This window comes from Vombatus ursinus, unplaced genomic scaffold (genome assembly GCF_900497805.2).
Source record: "Vombatus ursinus unplaced genomic scaffold, bare-nosed wombat genome assembly UNPS02014798.1, whole genome shotgun sequence".
NCBI classification, from domain to species: Eukaryota; Metazoa; Chordata; class Mammalia; order Diprotodontia; family Vombatidae; genus Vombatus; species Vombatus ursinus.
This window is the reverse complement of record NW_020954576.1, coordinates 17,359,615-17,382,553: the sequence shown is the minus strand read 5'-3', so window position 1 is coordinate 17,382,553 and position 22,939 is coordinate 17,359,615. Positions and strand designations below refer to the sequence as shown.

Below are 22,939 nucleotides of genomic sequence, written 5' to 3'. Positions count from 1 at the left end.
ATTATGTGACTGGCTGGGTATAAGTCTCTGGCCTTCTGTCCCAGTTAATGGGATCTATATAGGGACTAAACATGATTCTGGCTTCAACACAGTGTTTTGTGTTGTGAGTATTTTAGATAGAAGACACAGGGCCCAGGGTAACTAAAAGTATGCACCTTTAGGGGGTTTACTTCCCCTTCCCTCAAGAAATGCCCAGGTCTCAGAATAATCTTTATATCATTTTCTTGAATGGCATCTGAAATGGAACACCTTTAACTTGGCATTATGCTGTCATAATTCTTTTTCTGTGCAGTTTCGAAGATGCCTTTTACAGCTCCTGTGTTTCAGGCAGCTGAAATTCCAGCAGTCCAAGAAAGACAGACCTGTCATGAGGACTGAAAAGCAGATCAGACCTATAGTGATGTCCCAGAAAGTTGGAGACCGACCAAAGAAGAAAGTGACTTTTAGCTCTTCCTCCATCATCTTCATCATCACCAGTGATGAGACACAAATGATCGATGACAGTGACAAAAACAGTGGGACAAAGGTGAATGTGATTCAAGTTCGACCTCTCTAGGGATGGAGGGGGACAGTAAAAGACAGGATTCTGCGCAGTAGACTCAGCTTCTGATCTCTAATTTTGAAGACTGTGATGGAATTCCCCAGAGGACTTTTGTTCCACTGTGATATGATAAAAATGAGTTGACACAGTTGAACTCCAGTTATGTTCACTGACCTCAGAAAATAACCTGAGCAATGGTTTTGGTCAACGGGTGCTCCACGTACTAAAATATGACTTCACAATATAAGAAGATTAGAGGATTATTTTAAGCTGGAAGAGATCTTAAAGACCATTTGGTCCAATCTGCTTATTTAACATGTGATAAAAACTGAGGTCCCATGAGGTTACATTACAAGTCCATACAACTTATTAGAGAGTCAGGAGTCATCCCTTTCCAAATATGATGACTATTTTCATTCCAAATGTTTCTAAATGCTGTACTTTCTAATGCTTGTGATGCTTTCTCCTTCTGTTTTGAATATGGCTTTCAAAATATCTGCATTTTACATATATGCATAAAATGGGTAGGAAAACTGTCACCAATTGTAGCTAAAGAGTGCTGTCCTTTATTATGTCCAACTGTCTTCTTTATAAATGTGATATCATGATTAGCCAGCTCTAAGATGAAGATTATAGGCAATTCCCCAGTTTGCAATAAATGAAAACTTAATGCGTCAGAAGACTTTAATGCTATGTGTACCAATGATAACCAAACAGCAGATTAAGACAGATGTGCTGCTGAGCACAACTCTAGAATATGTGAGTGCTAGAGAAAAGAAGACATCATTTTGAAAAAAAAAATAATCTTGTACTCTAAGATGATACTAATACTTTTCTGGTACCTAAAACGTAGACTTCTGCATTACCAGAAAATGTAGCTGGTGAAGACAATATTAACCTGGGGAGAGTCATCACCTATGTGAGATGAAAATATGATACGGGGTTTGTTAATCACTTTGATAATTTTCCATATATATCTGCCAAGCATATAGTCCTAACTAAACATACATAGATTGGGATAGTATTAGCCAAGCACCAACAGTGCATTAGACAATGGTCAGTACTTGGAGAAGATTTTCTTTCCAGATTAGTCTACAACTAAAAAAGATTGATTTAAATCATGAACTTACAGGGCTTCCAGAGTGCCATACAGAATCACAGAATGTTAGAGCTACAATAAACCTTAGAGTTCATCTACTCCAATGCTTTCATTTAATACATGCTAAGAGAGGTTAAGTGATTTTCCCAAGGTCACACTAAATAAATATTAAAGTCAGAACTTAAAACCTAGTCTTATGAGTCAAAGATCACTGGTCTTTCTACTATACCAGCTTCTTCCCTGGACTTAGAAGAAAAATATTTGTTCTACTTGTCATTTCATTTTTATTATTGGGATAACTGTTTGACTTGCTGGTATAGCATTTTGTATGTTTCATGAACTTCAGAGGGGGTGTCTTGGTACATTGAGGAGAGAAGAACCAAAGAAAAAGTTTTCACAAAAAGTGCTTTTGAAAGTCACTCTTATGGATTAGCCCAACCACAACTTAAAGCTAAAATATCAAGTTGGTTAAATTGCTATTGAAGGTCTAAAATGAAATAAAACATTGTTTCATATGTCTAATAAAGCATCTCTGCTTACATTTTAAAATATTTAACATTTTTCTATTTTTGTACAAAAATTGAGGTGTTTAAAATGTTTAAATAAAATTATTCACTGAGCCATGTCATGGCCTTCCTGGGGCTAAAAAAGTCCTATTGACTAATTACTGCATATAATTTTTTTCCCGCAGAAGAGTATGAACACACTATTATGAATTATGCATAAAATATTCCCAGGAGCACATTGTTTAAAACTGAGACAAATAGCATTTTCATTCTCTATACCCTTAGAGCTCTCCGGGGTTACTTGAGACTCAGAATGATGGCTATGGAAGCTATCTCAGAGACTACTTAGTCCAATTCCCTCATTTGTATAAGAAGGCACTAGAGAGAGCTAAAATCACTTGCCCAAGATCTTATGGTTAAGTTAGTGGAAAAATCTGGACTAGAACTCGTCTACTCATTCTTAGCCCAATGCCCTTTCCATTAAAGCAGATTGTTTCTCCTCATGTCTGTGCTGTAGCCTTAGAGAAACCTATGAGGGTATCAGAAAGCTCTATCAACATACTGGAAAACATGTAAATTTATCCCTCAAATGACTTCATGTGAGACCACACAAATGACCTTTTTGAAAATGATGGTCCTGGCACAACATGACGTTATTTTTTCATCTTCTTGTTCATAACGTGAACCTAGCTAATGAAGTAACATATAAGAAATTCCAATTCATTTTAACAAAGAGGTAGGTACCCATAAAAGCAGCTGAGAAAAGGATTTCTGACATTTCAGGAGGAATCAGGCATCTGCACTATTGCCTTTTTAATTTCCATGATAGAAATCCAGAGATAGTGTTAACAGGGGAAATGCTTTATTTAATATTGGGGCTAACAGAACATATAGTAGACTGTACTTCCCTTACAGGTGAGTAACGCATCACAGCCTTGCTATAATGCTTTCATATATTATCTATTGATGAAATTGAAATTCAGTCAGAATTTCAAAATTCCCAGAAGGATTTAATTGATAGCACTATCACTTATAACATGATTTTGGACCCTCAGGACAATGTTATCCTGAGGGTCCAAAATCATTCTTGTGCTCTCAATTAAAAAAAAATTGTAGCATCTGTTTAAAAAAACAAAACAAAACAACTTTTAAATAGCCCTAAAGAAGAATTCAAAATGGCACTGCCATTTGAAGGATGCCTTCTAATAGTGAGTTGGATATGGAGGTCAATAATATGTGCCTGTCTTTTCCAAGAAGCCAACCATTTGCCATTAGATAACTTTCTTTCATAACAGCCAATATCACAATCTAGAGTTTGTTCTTTTAATTCCATGGAAGTTTCAAAAAGAGGTTTTCAGTGCTCCTGAAGGAAGTGATCCAGTTCCACAGCATCTTCAGTTGGACCATTGGTGACATGTAAGTTATAAATAAGCAGGTACCACTTAGGGCTGTTGCTGTCCCAAAGAAAAAAAGTCCTCTGTTTATAACCTGGAAGGAAAGAAGGTGTTATGGTTTCAGTTCATGGGAAATCAAAATCTGATGAGCAAACCACGTTCCTAAGGCTTTTGCTCATGCTGTTCCTTTCAACAATTCAATTCGTCAAAAGTGTATTAAGCTCCTACCATGTATGAAGCATTGCAGTCTCAGCTCAAGATTTCCCTCATTCTTCCAAGCTTTACTCCTCAGACATCTCTAGATTTCATTAAAACTTTCTATGCATTTGTCTTACCACCTCCTACCCAAGATCAGAGATCATGTCTTTGACTCATAAAATCATAGAATATTAAAGTTGAAAAGAATGGTGGAGAACATTTAGTTTGAATTTTCTCCCAGTACTTAGCCACTGCCATACATGTAACAGATGCATGGTAAATATTTTTTTAATGTAAACTGGCAAATTCTAAGGCCTGCTATGTAAAGCAAACAGTTCTTGAATAGATCCCTTGCATGCATTTTGCATAAAAAAGTCAGTATCTATTCATTACAGTGGTATCCAGTGAGGAAGTGCTACTTACTCTAAGCAACCACACAGTCAAGCAGGCTTGACTAGGAACCAACCAACTTCCTTCTGTATTCAACCAACTCAACCACAGGCAGGAACAAGTAAAAGGATCTTTAGCTCTGCCCTTGAAGCCAAAAGGAGATCAGGCCTAACAGCTTTGTAAACTAGACTAAAGATAGAAGCCTATGCTAATTGATATAACTATTCCTGGTTGCAGAAAACTGCAGGGCATGAGAGAAAGAACTGGAAGGTCATTGTGACCCAGGGCACATTCCCAAAACCAGATTTTTGCAAATAAACACATTGTTTTATGTGTAAGTCTAAGTCTATAAAATGGTAAGATGTCAATTTCATGCCTTATATAGAAAAAAAGGATCAGTACAAAAGAAAATTGTTCAAACCTGTCATGGAGTGAGGAGGAAAAGGATTATGGCAGACCTGTACAACTTGGCAGTAGGTAGGGGCCAACATTAAAATAGGCTAAACTTCTTCGGGCCACAGATACGTTTTTAGCGGTTCACTTTCCAAGTAAAGGTATAATTAATGATTAAACTATTTTGCAAATAAACCATATTTTTAAAAAGGGTAAATTTCAATTAATATCAATTATGCTTATATAAGATTTTCATTTATCATGAAATCACATTAATGTTAAAATAAATTACTTTGCTAAGCGGTACAAGTTTTAACACATTTTTCAGGTTTTCTTACTGTTTACATGTAGTTAATGTGACATATTACACTTCTTGTCAGCAATCAGTTAATCATACTCTGGAATCATGTTTGAAATTGATTTCTTTAAAAATCTAAAAACTAACCTTAGCAGCTGCCTCATTTTCTTAGTTTACTTTCTTGAAAAACCGGTGTTCCCCACTGAGATTTTTCAACAATTTGGACACTTTAATTTGTTTTTCCTTGGGGTCCAATTTGCTTAAGTAAGGATGTTCTGATGCGAAACGGCAACAAAGACTACATTCCTTCACAACAGCTTTACTTCTCGGCAAACAAGGCACAATATTTTGTATCTCATGTAAGTAAACAAGTATCTATTTGCCCACTCTGGATTAAACACTCTATATTCTGATTCGATCTTCTGTTTCTTTTTATCACTCATTTTACAAAATCACCCCTTAAAACTTAAATGTTAGAACCACAGCAACTGCTCACATACAAAGAAATACTGAACTGAGTGTCTGACCTTGGAAAGAGCACCTGACACTCATGTAACCTGGAGGGCAGCTGCGCAGCAAGGCAGGGGAAGAAGCCCTTGCGTTGATGCTGCCTAGCAGGCGTCAGCTGCATTGGCGCATGGCTGCACTCACTTTGTCCTTGTTCAACACCAGTTACAACCAAAAACACAGCTAAAAGATATGACTCTCACTCTTCTCAGACTAGAGACAGACTGATGACGGTTGGTTTCTACAGGTCAGGTGACAAACAGGAGAGAGTATGCAGTGGCAACCTACTGCCAAGTTACATAATGGGCACCATAGTGGCTAGTGGAAGGCAGGTTAAGCAGGGCATGGACAGAGCACTCGTTACATCTTTATTTTCTTTTATATCCTCTACATTTTTTCTGAGCTGCCTGAAACCTTTGATGGGCCACAAGTGGTACACAGGCTGTATGTTGTGCAGGCTTAGATTATGGTATAGCCAACCAATTTAACTGAGTTTTTCTAGTTCTCAGACAGCTGCATCTTAATCATATAGATATATAATCTAATCAAATTTCATGTCATATCTTTTACTTTTGAGTCATTTTTCAGTAATATCTGACTCTTTGTGACCCCATTTGGGATTTTCTTGGCAGAGATATTAAAGCAGTTTGCCATCTCCTTTTCCAATTCATTTTACAGATGAGGAAACTGAGGCAAACAAGGTTAAGTGACTTGCCCAGGGTCACACAACTAGTAAGTGTCTGAAGCCAGGTTTGAACTCAGGAAGAGGGGTCTTCCTGGTCCCAGTACCAGTGCTTAGCCACATAGCTTCCCAAGTCTTTTACTATGTAAATAATATCCCACATTAGTTATTGTATTAGCAACTGCAGCTTCTGGCCAGAGCTACTAATCACTCTGTAAAACTGAGTCTGGACAATGGTTTGGGAAATTCAGGTAGAATCTGAATTGATGGGCTTTTTTTTTTTTTTTTTTTTGAGATTTAGAACCACATCTGGGAGATCTAAGGGTCTGGGGTGACATGTGAATGGTGAGTTCTGATAAGAAAAATCTCAAGGGAGAAGAGAGAGCAAGTGCAAGGGCAGCCCAAGAGGTGTGGAATATTATTTGAAGGGTGTCAAAAGACCCACTTGAAACTATTTCTTCCTCTAACTGGACTGGTCTGGTTGTCTGATATTCCCACCAACAGTCACTCCATAGAGGCCTTTTCTATAGACAAAGATTCATAGAGACCAGAGACCATCCAATCCAGCCCCCTCATTTTAGAGAAGAGCAGATGGAAGCCCAGGGAAATGAAGTGACTTCCCCAAGGTCATATCAGTAATTACTTGCAGAGCTAGGAGTAGAACCCAGCTCTTTTAGTTGCAAGTCTAGGACTCTTACCACTATGCAATACTGCCATGGATTAAGAGAATGATGGCTGGAAGAGCAGTAGATTATCTAGCTAATACTTTGGCCAGAATACTTTTGTACAATGACTACCCTTGCTAAGTAATAGAAAGCATGATCTTGAAAAATAAAGCACATAGAGCATTTGAGGGTAAAGGGTAAAGAATGTCTCCAATCTGGAGTATTGCCCTGACTCAATGGGGTTCTTGAATAATCAGGGACCCTGAACATACAGGAAATGTCATGAGGGCCCTGGGAAAGGAAGAACAGTGAAGCAGGAAATCCATTGCGGTAGGCCTAGGAGGTCAGTATTACAACAAGACACAAGACACAGGGAATATTGGGGACCGGGGTTTTTGTCTGACTCAGCCTGTTTCCCCAAAACTTCATGATCTTTGTCCTAAGATTGTGGTCATGTGTCAGTATGGTCAGACTTGGCCCCTACGGATTTTGCTGTGCCAGTATGGATATGGGTACAGGCTTATGTATACAATTAAATATGCTTATTTTGTTGATGTTCAAGACTTGCTTTCCTACAAAATCAAATAGAAATTGTTGTGTTACCTAAGTAAAAACTGGGGCTTAATCAGTATCAATGCACATGTTCAGAGAAAGATAAATTAACTTGCTTCCTAGGCTGCAGGGAAGTAGTAAAATATTAGGAGAATATTCTGTGGCTGCTTAAATATTAACTATTCTGAACTTCTAGTTCTGAGTTTAAAATGACAAACTCACTCTCAACAGAGTCAAAGGCCCCTTATCAAAGGCCTTTCTTTATTTAAAAACAAAAAAAAAAGAACCAACTGTTTTTTATCTGTGTTTTCACCAAGTAATCATTCAATATAATGATATTGAATTCTGAATTTCCTAACTGACCTAAATCTGAATTTCTAGTAAGGTACACCTTCAATGCCTCATTGCAACAATCAGCTGATGCTGGCTTCTCAAAGGCTGGCAGGTCCTGATGAAGCTGGCACCATCCAGTGATGAGCTCTGCATTCGTCCTCTGAGAATCAGTCTAGGTAAGTGCAGGGAGGGTCATCAGCAGAAGGTACTCACACCAATGAAATCACAGACCTTTTGAAGTAAAGACTTTTTTTTTTTTTTAATCAGAAACTTCAAGTCAAACCTTTCATTTCCTTGATGACATGCGTTTAAAAGCAAGATTAGTGGCTCATGATAGTTCTATCTATCCATTTGAGCCAGGTTTTTGAAGGATGAGCATTTTCTTTTGACCAAAGAGACGCTGAAAGTAGACTGGAAAGATTCACTTGAACCAGAGCCTAATAAGGTGTTAATGTTTAATCTGCATCCCAAACTGGGTGGGTGACTAAGACTGACTATTCCTATTTGAGTTGTGTGACTTTGGGAAACATATTTTTCACAGTCTATCCCCAAAGGCTCCTTTGTTGAGTGGTACTGGTTTGGAAACAGATTAATAGGAAAGAAGGTTTCTGAAATTTTAGACATGCCTTTCTACTAGATAGATAAATAGAGAGACAGTGATAGATAGAGATATTTAGACTTATATGTTGTTGTCGTTCAGTTATGTCCGATTCTTCATGACCCCATTTGGGGTTTTCTTGGCAAAGACACTGGAGTGATTTGTTGTTTCCTTCTCCAGCTCATTTTACAGATGAGGAACTGAGACAAACAGTGACTTGTGCAGGGTCACAGAGCTAGTAAGTGTTTGAGGCCAGATTTGAACTCAGGAAGATGAGTCTTCCTGACTCCAGGCCTAGCACTCTATGCACTCTGCCACCTAGATGCCTTATAGACTTATATATCTCTATTTAAATATGTGTCTATGTATCTTTAACTATCCATCTATCTGTCTGTCTGTCTGTCTATATCTAGGATATGCCTGTAACCCAGGGTTAAGGTGATACAGAATTGTTAGGGACTTTTTTTTTTTTTGGTTTGTTTTAGCATTTTGAGGCTGATACTTCCAGAATTACTGAATTTAATTTGGAATTTTAAAAAATGTCAAATTAGGAAAAAAAAAACAACAACCAATGCTTTATTTAGCATACGCCTGTGACCCCTTGATTTTTTCCAAAACTAGATGAGTGAATGGGTGACTATTTAGGGCACTAAAGCTTAAAACTTCACCAAGACTTTTGGCACACCCCATATACTGAGGGGGAAAAACATTTTCTTTTAATGGCATTACAAAACAATTTGGATACCTTTCAACCATGGAGTATGGTGGTTTGAAACATAGCTAAGCTCATTAAGCCAATAAAAATACTTGTATGATGCCAATCACAGGGCTGGCTCAACTTACAAAAACAAAGAGGTGCAGTTCAGTGTACTGTGGTCTTTTTTCATTACTTTTCCCCTCAAACTGTCTCTCTTATCAGCTGACTTGTTCCATTAATCTAGGTACCTTCATGGCCAAGGCCATTTTAATTTACAAGGCATACATTTCAATTTTAAGAGGGCAGGCCCAAGAATCAGAATTTTAATGCTTCCCCTTCATAATTCTTTGGCAAGAGACATTGCTAGAGGCATATATAAAGCAATAACATACATTATGTGGCAAGGTCCTGTGACTTCATTGGTGAAGAGCTCCTTCTCTGTGCATATAGCAAACCAACTGTATCTATTTCCTTAGAAAACTCTGTATCAGAGTTCAGTGGCTTGCTCATGGTCACAACATTCCAAGTTCATTGCAGGTGGGAATTGAATCCATGTTTTCTTGATTCCCAGTCCAGCATTCCACCACACCATGGTGACTCTCTGAAACAATAAAGCTGGTTTGGAACAATGGAAATCGGAAGCTGTCCTCACCTTTTTCTGCCAATTCCACTGTAGAACTGCTTCATGGTATCTTATTCTGGAAAAAGTGACCTGAAGCAAATATTAAGAATGTCTTTAGGTATCCTCTCCGTTAAAAAAAAAATAATGCAGACTAATGTTCTCTAGATCAGCTCTTACCATGGTGTAGAGTGGAATAAAGGTGGACGGCATAATTGCATGAAGACATTTTTCGATGTTCTTTTGGAAGATGAACCATCTTGAATTGACATGCGCTCGCATCTGAAACCAATGTGAGAGTCTTCTGTGACACTTGTTGTTACCACCACAACCTGCTCTTTCTTACCCTTGGTTCTAAAGAAATTATTCCAAGCCGTAATTGCCAAGCAGCATGAAACTGGATGCGTCATTCACTGAAATACTGATAGACTGAAGATATTACTGCCAACATTAGGAGATGCTTTGTTCCAACAATTCAGCAAACTTGGACAGAAAGCTAGCTTGAGATTCAAAGTGCAATATTGTTGCCAAAGGACACTGGGTTTGGAGGTAAGAGACCTGGGATGGAAGCCTGGCTCTGCCACTGAACACCTATGTGACCTTACACAGGGTATTTCATCTTTCTGGGTCTCAGTTTCCTCATGGCTAAAATGAGATTTTAGTAGATGATCTTTGATCTACCTTGCAGCTCCAAATCCTATCATCTGATGAGAAAATGATTTTTTTTTAAGGAAAAACATGAGACTCTAACAAGCAGGAGTAATTTGAGAAATCCCTGTGGAAGAGGAGGGACACAGATCGAGATCTTGTTTCTCTTCCTCTGACCACAGCAGAAAACTCCATTCCTTTTCATGTTGGATCTTCCATTCATCAGTTCAGACGTCCTTGTCCTTTGATCATAATGGAAAGGACATTCAGGAATAACCTACATATATCTCAACAAAACAGACAATAATAATAATTGTAGCTAGCATTTACATAGCACTTTAAAATTTGCAAAATGATGTGCATATCTTATCTCATTTGATCTTTACAACAGCTCTAGGCTGCTAGATGGCTCAGTGGATAAAGTGCTGCGCCTAGAGTCGGGAAGAGCCGAGTTCAAATGCAGACTCAGACACTTACTAGCTGAGTGACCCTGGGCAAGTCACTTAACTTCTGTTTGCCTTAATTCACTGAAAAAGGAAATTGCAAACCACTTCAGTATCTCTGCCAAGAAAACCCTAATGGACAGCAATGGCGTGCTATTGTCAACTCACGGAGAGTTGGACGTGACTGAACTGAACAAATCACTCCCATGTCACGGGTGGTGAAATGGAGGTTAAGGCAGAGGTTAAGTGACTTGCTCAGGCTCGCATAGCTAATAAGTATCTAATGTAGACTTTGAACTCAGGTCTTCCTGACTCCAAGGGAAGCACTCTTCCCATTATGCCCTCTGGTGCTTCCATTGTGCCCTCCGGTCAGCTGTAAGAGCTGACATTCATATACTGCAGCATTTTAGGCTTTACAAAGTATGCCCTCTGTTGTTGTTGTTCAATCATTTTCAGTTGTGTCTGGCTCTTCACGACTCCATTCAGGATTTTTTGGCAAAGATACTAGAGTGCTTTGCCACTTCTTTCAGATGAGGAAATTGAGACAAACAGGATTAAGTGACCTGCCTAGGGTCACACAGCTAGTAAGTGTTTGAGTCTGGATTTGAACTCAGAAAGAGGAGTCTTCCTGACTCTAGGCCTCCACTCTACTCACTGTGCCATCTAGCTGCTCCATGGTCCACAATTACCCTCTTAGATAGTATAAGTACTCCCATTTTACAGTTGAGGAAACTGAAATTTGAAGGGCTTAAGTGATTTGCCCAAGGTCACATATCTAGTTAGTCAGAGTAAAGACCTGGGACTGGCCTCGTCTCCAAACTTCAGATCTAGAGCGCTTTCCACTAGCCCATGCAAAAACAGTAGATAGACATTCATGGTACGGTATTTGGTGCTTTGAAGGGTCCATATAGATGATCCTTTCATAAAGGGTTTACTGAACCTGAACTGGCAAGAATACGTGTGCCGGATGGTTTGAAGCATTCATCTTGCTTCCTGGTAGGAAATCAATGCTTATGTCATCACACAGTTTGCCTAAGGCAACCATTCATCTCAAAGAGTTGAAAGGCAGTTCAAACACTATGTGCAAGATGTTATGTTTGTCCTGTTCTTGAAAAGAATACAAGGAAAATATTACGTAACATCCAGTCAGCCAACAAGTATTTATTAAGAGCCTATTATTGGGGCAGCTAGGTGGCACAGTGGAGAGAGCACCAGCCCTGAAGTCAGGAGGACCTGAGTTCAAATCCAGCCTCAGACCAAACACTTGACACTTACTAGCTGTGTGACCCTGGGCAAGTCACTTAACCCCAATTGCCTTAAAAAAAAAAGTCTATTATCTGGGGCAGCTAGGTGGTGTAGTGGATAGAGCACTGGCCCTGGATTCAGGAGGACCTGAGTTCAAATGTGGCCTCAGATACATAACACTTACTAGCTGTGTGACCCTGGGCAAGTCACTTAACCCCACTGTCTAGCCAAAAAACCCCAAACAATACAAAAAGAGCCTACTATCTGCTGGGCATATAGTCTTCTATGGATTAATATCATAAAGTCTACTGACTGGGTCTGCTACAAGGTCAGGTCACATAATCTCATCTGAATTCTCACTGCAGCAAGGCAGTCCTTTCACACCACCCCAATCTATTTACTTTCCCACGCACCAAAGCCACTTTCCTAAACCTTTTTTATCCCTCATCAAACCTCTCAAAGCTCTATATTTGTCCATCCATATTTCCAATAAGAGTATAAAAACCTTTGAGGGGAGCTGTGGGCCAGATCAACCCTGGGGAAGTCTTACCTGCTGCCAAGAACATTTGACACTAGTGGGTTCTGCAGCATAATTCACAGTGCAGGAAGCTGGCATAGAGCCAGCTATGATCAATGAGATTACTACTTCAAGGTTGGTGGGAATAGACCAGAGAGCTGCTGCTTCCACCTGATCCTCTCTGTCCTTCAATAAACATCTCTAGCCTTGGAAGTCTCTTGTGTAAGTGTCTTCTACAACCTTTCAATTCAGCTCTGAGCACCAACTGACTAGATGTTTGTTTTTGTTGTCATATCCAACTCTTTGTGACTCTGTGGACCACATTGTCCATGGGGTTTTCTTGGCCAAGATACTGGAGTCGTTTGCTACTATCTTCTGTGGATTAAGGCAGACAGAGGTTAATTGACTTGCCCACAGTCACACAGCTAATAAGTATCTGAGACTGGATTTGAACTCAGGTCTTCCTGTCTCCAGGCCCAGTGTTCTATCCACTGAGCCACCCAGCTGCCTCCAGTTGGTTGGTACATCAAGCTAATTGACACTCTTCTCTACTCTTCTCCATATATCCCGTCAGTAGTTACATCTTGCTGTTTCTACCTCCACAAAGTCTTTCCTATGGGGCCCAGATATCACCTGACTTCAGGCTCTCATCTCCTTTTGCCTAGAGTATTACAACAGCATCCTGACTGGTCTCTCCTGTCTCAGATCTCTTCCCACCCTAATTCATCTACATGCTGCTGCCAAAGTGACTTTCCTGAAGTGCTGATCCAACCACATTATTCCTCTATACAATAAACTCCAATGGCTCATTTTTGTTTCTAGGATAAAATGTAAACATCTCGGTTTAATTTTTAAATCTATTTAAACAATTTTTTTTAAATTGTAAATTCCTTCATGTCCTAGCTCCAACCTATCTTTCCAGCTTCATTGTACTTCCCATACTCTGAGATCAAACCAAATTGGCCTTCCCATTTCTTCACACCCAACATTTCATCTCCTATCTCCATGCCTTTTGTATTAGACATTCCACATGTCTGCAATGCACTCCTATCGTGAGTACCACCTTCTTCATGAAGCCTTTCCTGATCCCCAAATGCCAGTCCCAAACTATCTTGTAATTAATTACTTTGTATTGATTTGTGTTTATCTTCTTTTATTCTTTACGTACTTACATAGAATGTAAGCTTCTAGCAAGTGGGGATTTTTTTACTCTTTGTACTTATATTCCCAGTGCCTAACACAATGCATGGGACACACAATACATGCTTCAAAATTCATATTGATTATCTGTGTACTTGATGTACCCCAAAATTAAACTGGAAATTCCTTGAACACAGGATGTTCATTGTAATCTTTCTTTGTATACATAATAGCTAGCTAGCATGATGCCTTGAACATGAAGCAAGAATTTGGGAAATCTTTGTCAGATTTAATTTAGTTATATATTATTTAAATCTATTCTGTTGCATTTTAAACTCATTTCATCTTTTTCTTTTTCCAGAGGAGATGAGGGGGAGAACTCCATCATTACCCTTTGTAAATGAACTTCTGAAGCTTTTCTCCACAGTATCGATTTTCCAATCATTTATTTTCATTCTTCTCATTTCTCAGTCTTTGGAGCCCCAAACAAGATTAAGTACTAAATTAGGCTACATACTGTGAAAACATTAGACAAATTTTCTACATGCCATATGTCTGTGATAATATCTCAGGGTTATATATATTTTTGGCAGCAGCATCATAGCATTGTACCGTCCATTCAGATCTTAGACCAAAGTCCACAAAGTATCAGTGTAGCTAAAGAAGCTTTGACATGCTTAGCAGAAGCTAGGAAGCACAGTGGATCAAGCGCCTGACTTGGAATTAGGAAGACCTAAATTCAGATCTTATCTTTGAACCTTACTAAGTGTGTGACCTTGAGCAAGTCACTTAGTCTGATCTTCACTTTCTACTTCTGTAAAAGGAGGATAATAATACCTGTAATTCTTTACTCATGGGGTGGTTGTGAGGCTTAAAAGAGATGAAATATCTGAAACTCTTTGCAAATTTTAAATCTATATAAATATTTGCAATTATTATTATTATCCCCTCAGAAATGTTCAGAGGAATGAGGTTTTTTCTATATGTGCTCTTCTACTAGATGTTTCTTACAAACCTATGGTGCCAAGGCAAAAAGGGAACTTAGAAAAACAATACCATAAATAAAATAAGGAAGAACTGAGGGAAAGTCACTCTTTAGAAGTAAAAATCCCTAATCTCTCAAACTTCCTCACTTACCTCTATGTAATTGTACATGGACAAATCCGAAATAGCATGATCATCTGGAATTCTAAATCTTGAGAATTCAGGAAGACAAGCACCTAGAAAACAAATAAAATGATTCAATCATGTCATCAAAAGGAGTCCCTTAAAGTATGGTAGGCTCTGTGTACTGCAAGTACATAGCATATATAATTACTATTGCATTTCATAGTAATTAGCCACCAATGGTCAACAGTTCACATGAAAGACTATAACTGATATTAGTTTTCAACTGCTAAACCAGACTTTTCTGGGTTTTTTTTTCCCTATTCCTTCTTTGGTAGTTATTCTGCAACTATAATTAGCATGAAGAATAACAGTTTTCCCTGATATCATTTACCACTTTGTCATCACCATCTTTCTCATTCTACAAAGGTTTGGGGTCTTATTCTTCAATGGCTGCAATTGTTTTGCCTACAAAAAGTCCATTCCCTCCCTTTAGACTATGAACTCTTTGAGAGTAGGGACTGTGTTTTTTACTTTCTTTGAATCTCAACCCTTGCTTAACATGGGGTCTGACACATAACAGACACTTAATAATTGCTTGGACCCTGTGTTGCAAAAAGGAAACAGTACCTGCCCTCATGGAGTTTACATTCTATGATATACCTAAATCAGTATATACAAAATATAGGGGATAATGACTAAGCCTGTTATTTCCCTGGTCTAGGGAACATGTAAAGAATGTGAAGAAGCTCATTTACCAAATTCAGGTCAGTGCCTTCTCTGCAAAGAGTCTTAGAGAGTTTTTGAGTGTCTCAGTCTTAGAGAGTTGCCCATAATGTTGAGAGGTTAAGTGATTTGCCCAGGGTCATAAAGCCAATTGTATCAGAGATAGGTCTTGAACCGTGGTCTTCCTAAGTCAGGGCTTAGCATGCTGTCTCTCTTACAAAATAAATACAAGTTAATGGGGGGGGAGGGGCACCAGCAGCTGTGGGTATCAGAAAAAGCTTCATGTAGAAGATGTCACTTATGGAGAGGTTTAAAGGAAACAAAGGTGTCTAAGAAGCAGAGATAGAGGGGGAAGACATTCCAGTCACAGAGGAAAGTAATTGTAAAACTGCAGAAACAGAATGGCATTTATCAGGAGCAATAAGGTCAATCTGGCCAAACTGTAGAGTTTACAAGATAGGGAGTAACGAATGAACTTAGAAAGACAGGTTGGGGCCAGGATGTGAAGGCATTTAAAAACTAAGCAGAGGAGCTTATATTTAATTCTAGAGGCAATAGGGGAATAATCAGAACTGAACCTTAGGAAAATGACTCCCATCTCCCAAACATACTCAAACCATGTTCCCTATGATTTAATCATGTTCACTCTCCCATGCCACATTTCCTAACATCTAAAGGGTCACTGACTAGCTATTGCCTGCTTTCTGGGCCAGTGCTGAGAGGGTGTTTTGGGTGCCAGAGATGGGGGCACCCAAATGAGAGATGATATCATGGAGGAAAGGAACAGAACAGTGAGAATGGGCTCTGGATCCCTAGTATCAAGGCGTTTTAGAATAAAGGGATAGTAGAGAAGGGTTAAGGAAGAAGTTTTCAAGTGTGAAGTCTAAACTATGTTTATAACAATACTGATAATTTTTATAATAATACTAGAGGGACTCATTTGGGAAGGCTGGGAATCCTTTGAATAGGACAGGCCTCCTTCTTGGTCTTCAGAAGACTCACCCATGGCGTTACTCTCTGTTTTTATATATATATGCACAACATTGAATAGTAATATATACTAATACTTTCTTTCTGTAAAGTACATATTAGTTGAATTCCTATATGTTAAATGTATATATGATACAAATCTACTGTAATGTATAATAGTGATATTCTAAGTACCAGTAGCAAGGGGGATACTTTGGGTGTACTGGGGCCTTTTAATAGAACCCTTCAAATCACATTCATCACTTTTTTCCTTCTACTGAGCCAAAATTTGCCTCCTTCTTCCCTCCATGGTCAACCCCTGGAATTTCTCATTTAGTCACTCTTACAGAATTCTGTAAATTGATCTTTTTGCTCATTTAGTTTCTAGCCCACTATCTAGTTATGTAGCAAGAGGCTAGCTATCCATTTTTATATCCATGATACAAATAGATTATTTTCACCTCATATTTTTTCACAGAATAATAGAATCCTAGGGTTGGAAGGAACCTTAAAGGTCATTTAGTCCAGCTTCCACTAACCAAAACCCCTTGACACCCTTGTCAGTCATCTAGTTTCTACTTGAACACATCTGGTAATGAGGAATCCATTCTTATAGGTCAGCCCATTCCATTAAAAAAAAAAAAAACCTTTAATTGTTAGAAAGTTCTTGTTCAAATTGAGCCATAGATATGTCTCCTTGAAATTTCTCAATAATTCTGGTTTTATTCACTGGTGCTACACAGAATAAATCTAATTTCTTGTTAATTTCTCTGTGGGATAGTGTTTTACCATTTAGGGACAGGAACAGTAGTGAGTTCCATTAACCAGTTTTTTAATTATTATTACTTTTTTTATAAAAGTCTGGTGGTAGAGGAAGAAAAAACTGGTAGCTAAATGAGGTTTGGAGGTGACCCATGGATTTCACTTACCTATAACTTACTTATACACTTTTAGTAGGTATCACTGGATTAAAAATGGTTAAATTTCCTTATGTTTGTATGAAATCTACATTCTATGATTTAACTCTAATTATCAATCTACTAGAAAAATAAAGTAGAAGTGATATGTTTAGCAGACCCAAGAAACCCACCATCTCTAAATTTTGCCAAACAGGAATATCCACATAGTGGTAGACAAAGTCAGAATTTGAGAGAGCTAAAAAAAGCAAAAGACAGAGCTATGGGTTCTACTGACTTTTCTTCTACAAACTGTAGCTACCTCGCGGTCTTAATGCTCCGTTAACTGAGTAGCTAGCTGGCTTTCATGGGAAATAAATGCCACAGGAGGAAGCCAGGCACACCAAAGCTATCAGTATTGTTTCTGGTTTTAAGTAACCTCTTGCTAACTTACCCAAAAGGGATTTTACTTACTTAAGTCATTATGGTATTTATCCATTAATTCATCAAATACCAAACAGTCTTCAAAGCCCTGAAAAGAGATACATCCAAGATAGTAAACTGGCAATAATAAAAGTCTACCAGGTTCTTAAATATGCATACCCTCTTTAACAAATGAATTTAAATTACATAAAACTTTCCTCAGTCAAGGAAGAATAATTGAGCCCTTATTCATCTTGCTCTGTTGTTTCTGTTGTTTTTTTTAATGCAGACTATTCAAGCATTAAATAAGAGATAGGTATAGTAGGTAGGCCCTAAACTTGGAAAAAGGATGACCAAATTTTGCCTCAGACATTTAATTGCTGGTTTGTTGTTCAATTATGTTTGACTCTTTGTGACCTCATTTGAGGTTTTCTTGACAAAGATACTGTAGTGGTTTGCCATTTCCATCTCCAGTTCATTTTCCAGATGAAGAAAGTGAGGCAAACAGGGTTAAGTGACTTGCCTAGGGTCACCCAACTATTAAGTGTCTGAGGCAAGGTTTGAACTCAGGAAGACTCATCTTCCTGAGTTCAGGCCCAGGAATCTATATACTGTGCCACTTAGCTGAGATGTGCTGGTAAATGCTTAACAACCAGTTCTCCAGGAAAAAAAAATAAACTTAAAGTTTAACCTGCCTTATTAACATTTTCTCCATTATTTTATCAAGCCCTTTTTTGCAGCCTTATGTCTGTTGTGCAAATGGTTACACTGAACACTTAACAATTGGCTCTCACAAGACAGCTGGTTAGAGCTGGCTCCAGCACGCCCCTATTTAATAGTTATATGACCTTTAAGATGAGTGTTCCCCTAATTTATGTCTTTGGTCCTCTTCTTCTCTTTATGCTCTTTCTTGGCAATTTCATTCATTCTCATATTTTAACCACTACTTATAAAGAGATAATTTTCACTTTATATTTCTATTTCCATGACTGGGATGTCCTATGGGCACTATAAACTCAACAAGACCCACACAAAATTATTGTTTCTCCCTAACACTGCTCCTCCTTCTGACACCATTATACCTATTAGTGGTACCACCACTTACTTTGTCCCCATCTTCCAAGCCTTCATGTTATATTTGACTTTTGTTCTTCCTTACCTTTCACATTTGATAAGTTAGCAAGTATTATAGATTTTATCCAAGATATCTGTCATGTCCATTCCCTCCTCTCAAACTCCACTGCCACCACCAAAATACTGGACCTCATTACTACCCATTTAGACCATTACTATAGCTCATTACAATTATTCCCACCTCCACTCTCTTCTCTCCAATGAGCCTTCCTTCCTCCACACCAATGCCAGACTGATTTACACACATATATCTTGTCTGCTCAAAAAATATTTAGTGGCTCCCTATATTCCCTTTCAAGTCAAATTAAAGCTACTTTGCTTGGCGTTTAAGGCCTGCCACAATCTGGCGCCACCTCCCCTTCCAGCCTTATCTCATCTTCTCCCCTGTATGCTTCTATCTTCTTGCCAAACTGGACTAATCTCTGCCTGGGGAATACACCGCATTCCTTCTTTTCTCTGTGCCTTTGCTCACTCTGGCCTGATGCCTGGAATATCCTCCATCTCCTTTCTTGCCTACTGAATGGCCTTTAAAACCCAAGGTAAACCTCACCTCCTTCATGAAGGCTTCCATTAATCCCCTCCTCTCTTGTCAGTAATAACATTCTCCTATGACCTCATCTAGTATTTTATCTTGAACTTCTCTAGAGAATTTATCAGGTAAAATTATATATTATAGTTAGTTGTTTCTGTGTGTTATTTCCCTAATAGACTTTTAAGTTCTATGATGGCCAGGACCATTTTATGTAAACTTTGTATGGAAAGCAAAAGGCATGTTTGAATCACAGTGAGTAGCAGTGAGTAAACCAGTTTGACCTAGTTTACTGACTAGAGTAATAGGGTTGCTATCAGTATATATACTGATCTTTCCAATTAAAAAATAAATTCTTATAAAAGAGAACTATAAAAAGAAGTGCTTATGCTCACCAACTGTTTAGACCTTTGAAAACTAAATTATGTCTCTACCACTAACACTAATGGGGGGGGTAACATTTTTTTAAAATTTTTAAACTTAAATAAAAATGAGGAAAGAAAAAAAATATCATGTACACAGCAGATCATAAGAGAGGATTCAATATAAAACAATAAATGTCCATTTCAAGAAAACCTATATAATAAATACTACACATTGTCTTCAAAGATGCCCAGCTTTTCTTTGCTTCCTTATTAGTTTTGTTTTGTTCTCTGCTGTGCACTTTTTATTTTATTTTCCCCCTTCCTCTCCCCTGCCCCAGAAGGCTACTGTTAAGCATGAATATATATCTATAGATATATGTATACACACATATGTATGTACACATATACACATACATAGGTATCTATAAACAGATACATATATAAACATATATACTCATATACATATATGTAAAGCCATACTATGCTTATTTCCTCCTATAATCTGTTTCTCTGAAGGTAGATAGCATCTTCCTTCTTAACTCTAAGTATTTCCATGTTTTTCTAAATCAACCAGCTCACCATTTCCTACACTACAGCAATATTCCCACCCAATCACGTCCTATCTGAGAGATTTTTTATGAAGGTTTTTTCCCCCAATGTTCTGCATTCCTTCTATTCTTGGTTACATAGGTTTTATTTATACAAGAAATTTTTAATTTGAAATAATCAAAATTATCCTTTTTACATTTCAACAATGCTCTCAACTTATAATATAGTTTAAAGTCTGATACTACTGAATCTATTTTTTTTTATATCCTTTTCCCCTGGTTTCTTTGAAGTTCCTAACTTTTTGTTCTTCTGAACGAACTTTGTTATTAATTTTTCTAACTCAGTAAAACATTTTTTTTGCAATTTAATTGGGATGATATTGAATAAATAGATTAGGTAAGATTGTCATTTAAAAATTATGTTGGCTTTACTTGCCCATGAACAATAAATATTACTTCAATTATGTAGATCTGAGTTTAGTTGTATAAAAAGTATTGTATGTTTACATTCATTGAGTTCCTGTGTCTGTTTTGGCAGGTATGCACCTAGGTATTTTAAATGGTGTAAAACAATATTGAATAATATTGCTGACACATAGTATAGTTTCTCTGTTTTTCACTTTTGATTAAATCTATTTTAACTTTAAGATCATGATTACTATCCTTACTTTTTTTTACATACTAAATTCTACTCCTGTCCTTTATTTATCTTTGTGTGTATCTCTCATTTTTATAATGTTTCCTGAAAGCAACATATTGTTGAATTCAAATTTTTGATCTGCTATGCATTTCTGTTTTATGGGTAAATCCATCCTATTCACATTTTAAGCTACAATTACTTGTGTATTTTCCTACTTCCAATTTTTCCTCACATCCTTCTCACCCTATTTACTCTATCCCTCCTCACTCCTCTGCTGCCTTGCCCTTCCCCTATTCCTTAACCTACCCACCTTTCTAAGGATCCCTCCCTTATCCTATCTCCCCACCCTATCCTCCTGCCCTCTTATTTCTTTCTGAATTTAGAAAACTTTTATACCCTTCTAGATATACATGTTGTTCTCTCTTTCATTCCCAATGAGTAGGTTTCAGCACTACCTATTCTTCCCCCTACTATTTTTTCTTTATCAATTATTCTTTTTAATGCCTCATTTGTATAATTACTCCTTTTTAATCTCTCCCTACACAGTTTTACTCTTTTAGAATCACCCCATCATACTCAGTTCAGCCCAAGCCTTTCTGCAAAGTACCCAAATAATGATGACAGTCATAAAAGTACTGCTAATATTTTCACATACATGAAGTAAACCATTTAATCTTATTGAGTCTCTTATAATTGGTCTTTAATGTTTACCCTATATTTCTTTTAGATATTATATGTCGAATTTTCCCTTAAGTTCTGGGGTTTTTGTTACAAAAACCTGAAAATCTTTGAGTTCGTTGAATGTCCATTTTTTTTCCCTTCAAGATTGTACTTAACTTTGGTGGGTAAGTTTACCCTTGGTTATAACCCCAGCTCTTTTGCTTTACAGAATATAGTATTCCAAGACCTATGGTCCTTCAACATAGTAGCTGCTAGGTCTTGTGTAATCCTTATTGTAGCGTCATGATTTTAATTTTTTTTTCTTATTGCTTCCAGTATTTTCTCCTTAACCTGGGAGCTTTAAAACTTGGCTATGATATTCCTGTAAGTTTTCCTCCCAGGATTTCTTTCTGGTAGTAATCGGTAGATTTTTTCTATTTCTACTTTTGCCTTTCTGTTCTAGAATTTCAGGATAATTTTCCTTGATAATTTCTTGTAATATTGTGCCAAGATTCTTTTTTTTATAATGAAAAAACTGAGGTTCAGAGGCATTAAGTGACTTGCCCACTGACCACATGGCTAGTAAGTTTCAGAGGCAGGGTCTGAACCCTGGTTTCCTGACTCCAAGTTCTTTCCATTATACCTTACTGCCTCAATATGATTTTGTCCAATATTTGTAGACCATTCATATCTTGGGTGCTACAGTCCCTAGCTTCCAGAAAGGATACCACACACCCAAGCAGGGTAGCATATTTAATACACACAACAGATAATAAATACAACTATATAGATACCATCCAAATATATATCAAACACTTTCCTTTATAGGCTTATACTTTTTAAGCATTTTATCTTTGGCCCTGTTTGAAATCTCTCTTGGTGAATTCATGGTTTAGGTTCCATCTTCTCTCCCTGTTTTTCTTGGTTTTTCTATAGAAGCTATTTTTGGGAAGCCATCATGATTTCACTTGTGTTCCCTTTTATCATTTATTTTTTATTCATTCATTAATCATCTTGAAGATACTCAACCCTTTACTTTCCTTCCAGAAAACCATTTCTCAACAAGAATACTGAATTTTCATAGGAGGCATAATTTATTTAAGTTTTAACTGTGTTTAATACTTTTATTTAACCCTGACAAACAGGGAGTCACTTCTTTACTTAGGTTGGCGATACAGAACATGGATCCTATAAAAATATATGTAAATGCACACACTTGTATATACTTATGTGAATATATGTTATGCATGTATTACATCTATCTATCTATGAATGCATGCATATATACATATGTGGCCTTGAGCTGCTAAAAAGATCAATTTTAAAATTCTAAACATGCATTCATTTGTCTGATTGAACCAAAAACTGTATTGTGATTCCCCTACCCTAACCCTCTTAGCCATATCTGCATGGGACTATCGATTCAACTGTTTTCACTTAATTGCCTGGCCTGATCTGCCAAATGGCCTTTGAGTGA

At 37.6% G+C, this 22,939-nt stretch overlaps 2 protein-coding genes across 3 annotated transcripts in view; one reads left to right on the top strand and one right to left on the bottom strand.

Moving 5' to 3' along the window:
* LOC114049673 (opsin-3-like) overlaps positions 1-1,086 on the top strand; it is a 51,989-nt gene extending 50,903 nt beyond the window's left edge. Inside the window, exon 4 of one of the 2 annotated variants that reach the window (XM_027870985.1) lies at positions 293-1,086. In XM_027870985.1, the coding sequence (XP_027726786.1) occupies positions 293-556 (264 nt within the window). In that variant the 3' untranslated portion in view covers positions 557-1,086. The remainder of the gene's footprint in view (positions 1-292) is intronic. The other variant, XM_027870984.1, reaches the window with a different exon arrangement.
* Positions 1,087-2,991: 1,905 nt separating this feature from the next.
* The window catches only part of LOC114049671 (kynurenine 3-monooxygenase-like), a 60,150-nt gene continuing 40,202 nt past the window's right edge, over positions 2,992-22,939 (bottom strand). Inside the window, exons 11-15 of the mRNA XM_027870983.1 lie at positions 17,638-17,695; positions 14,603-14,685; positions 9,653-9,754; positions 9,506-9,565; positions 2,992-3,634 (exon numbers count right to left, since the gene is read on the bottom strand). Coding sequence (XP_027726784.1) covers positions 3,470-3,634; positions 9,506-9,565; positions 9,653-9,754; positions 14,603-14,685; positions 17,638-17,695 — 468 coding nt within the window. The 3' untranslated portion in view covers positions 2,992-3,469. The remainder of the gene's footprint in view (positions 3,635-9,505; positions 9,566-9,652; positions 9,755-14,602; positions 14,686-17,637; positions 17,696-22,939) is intronic.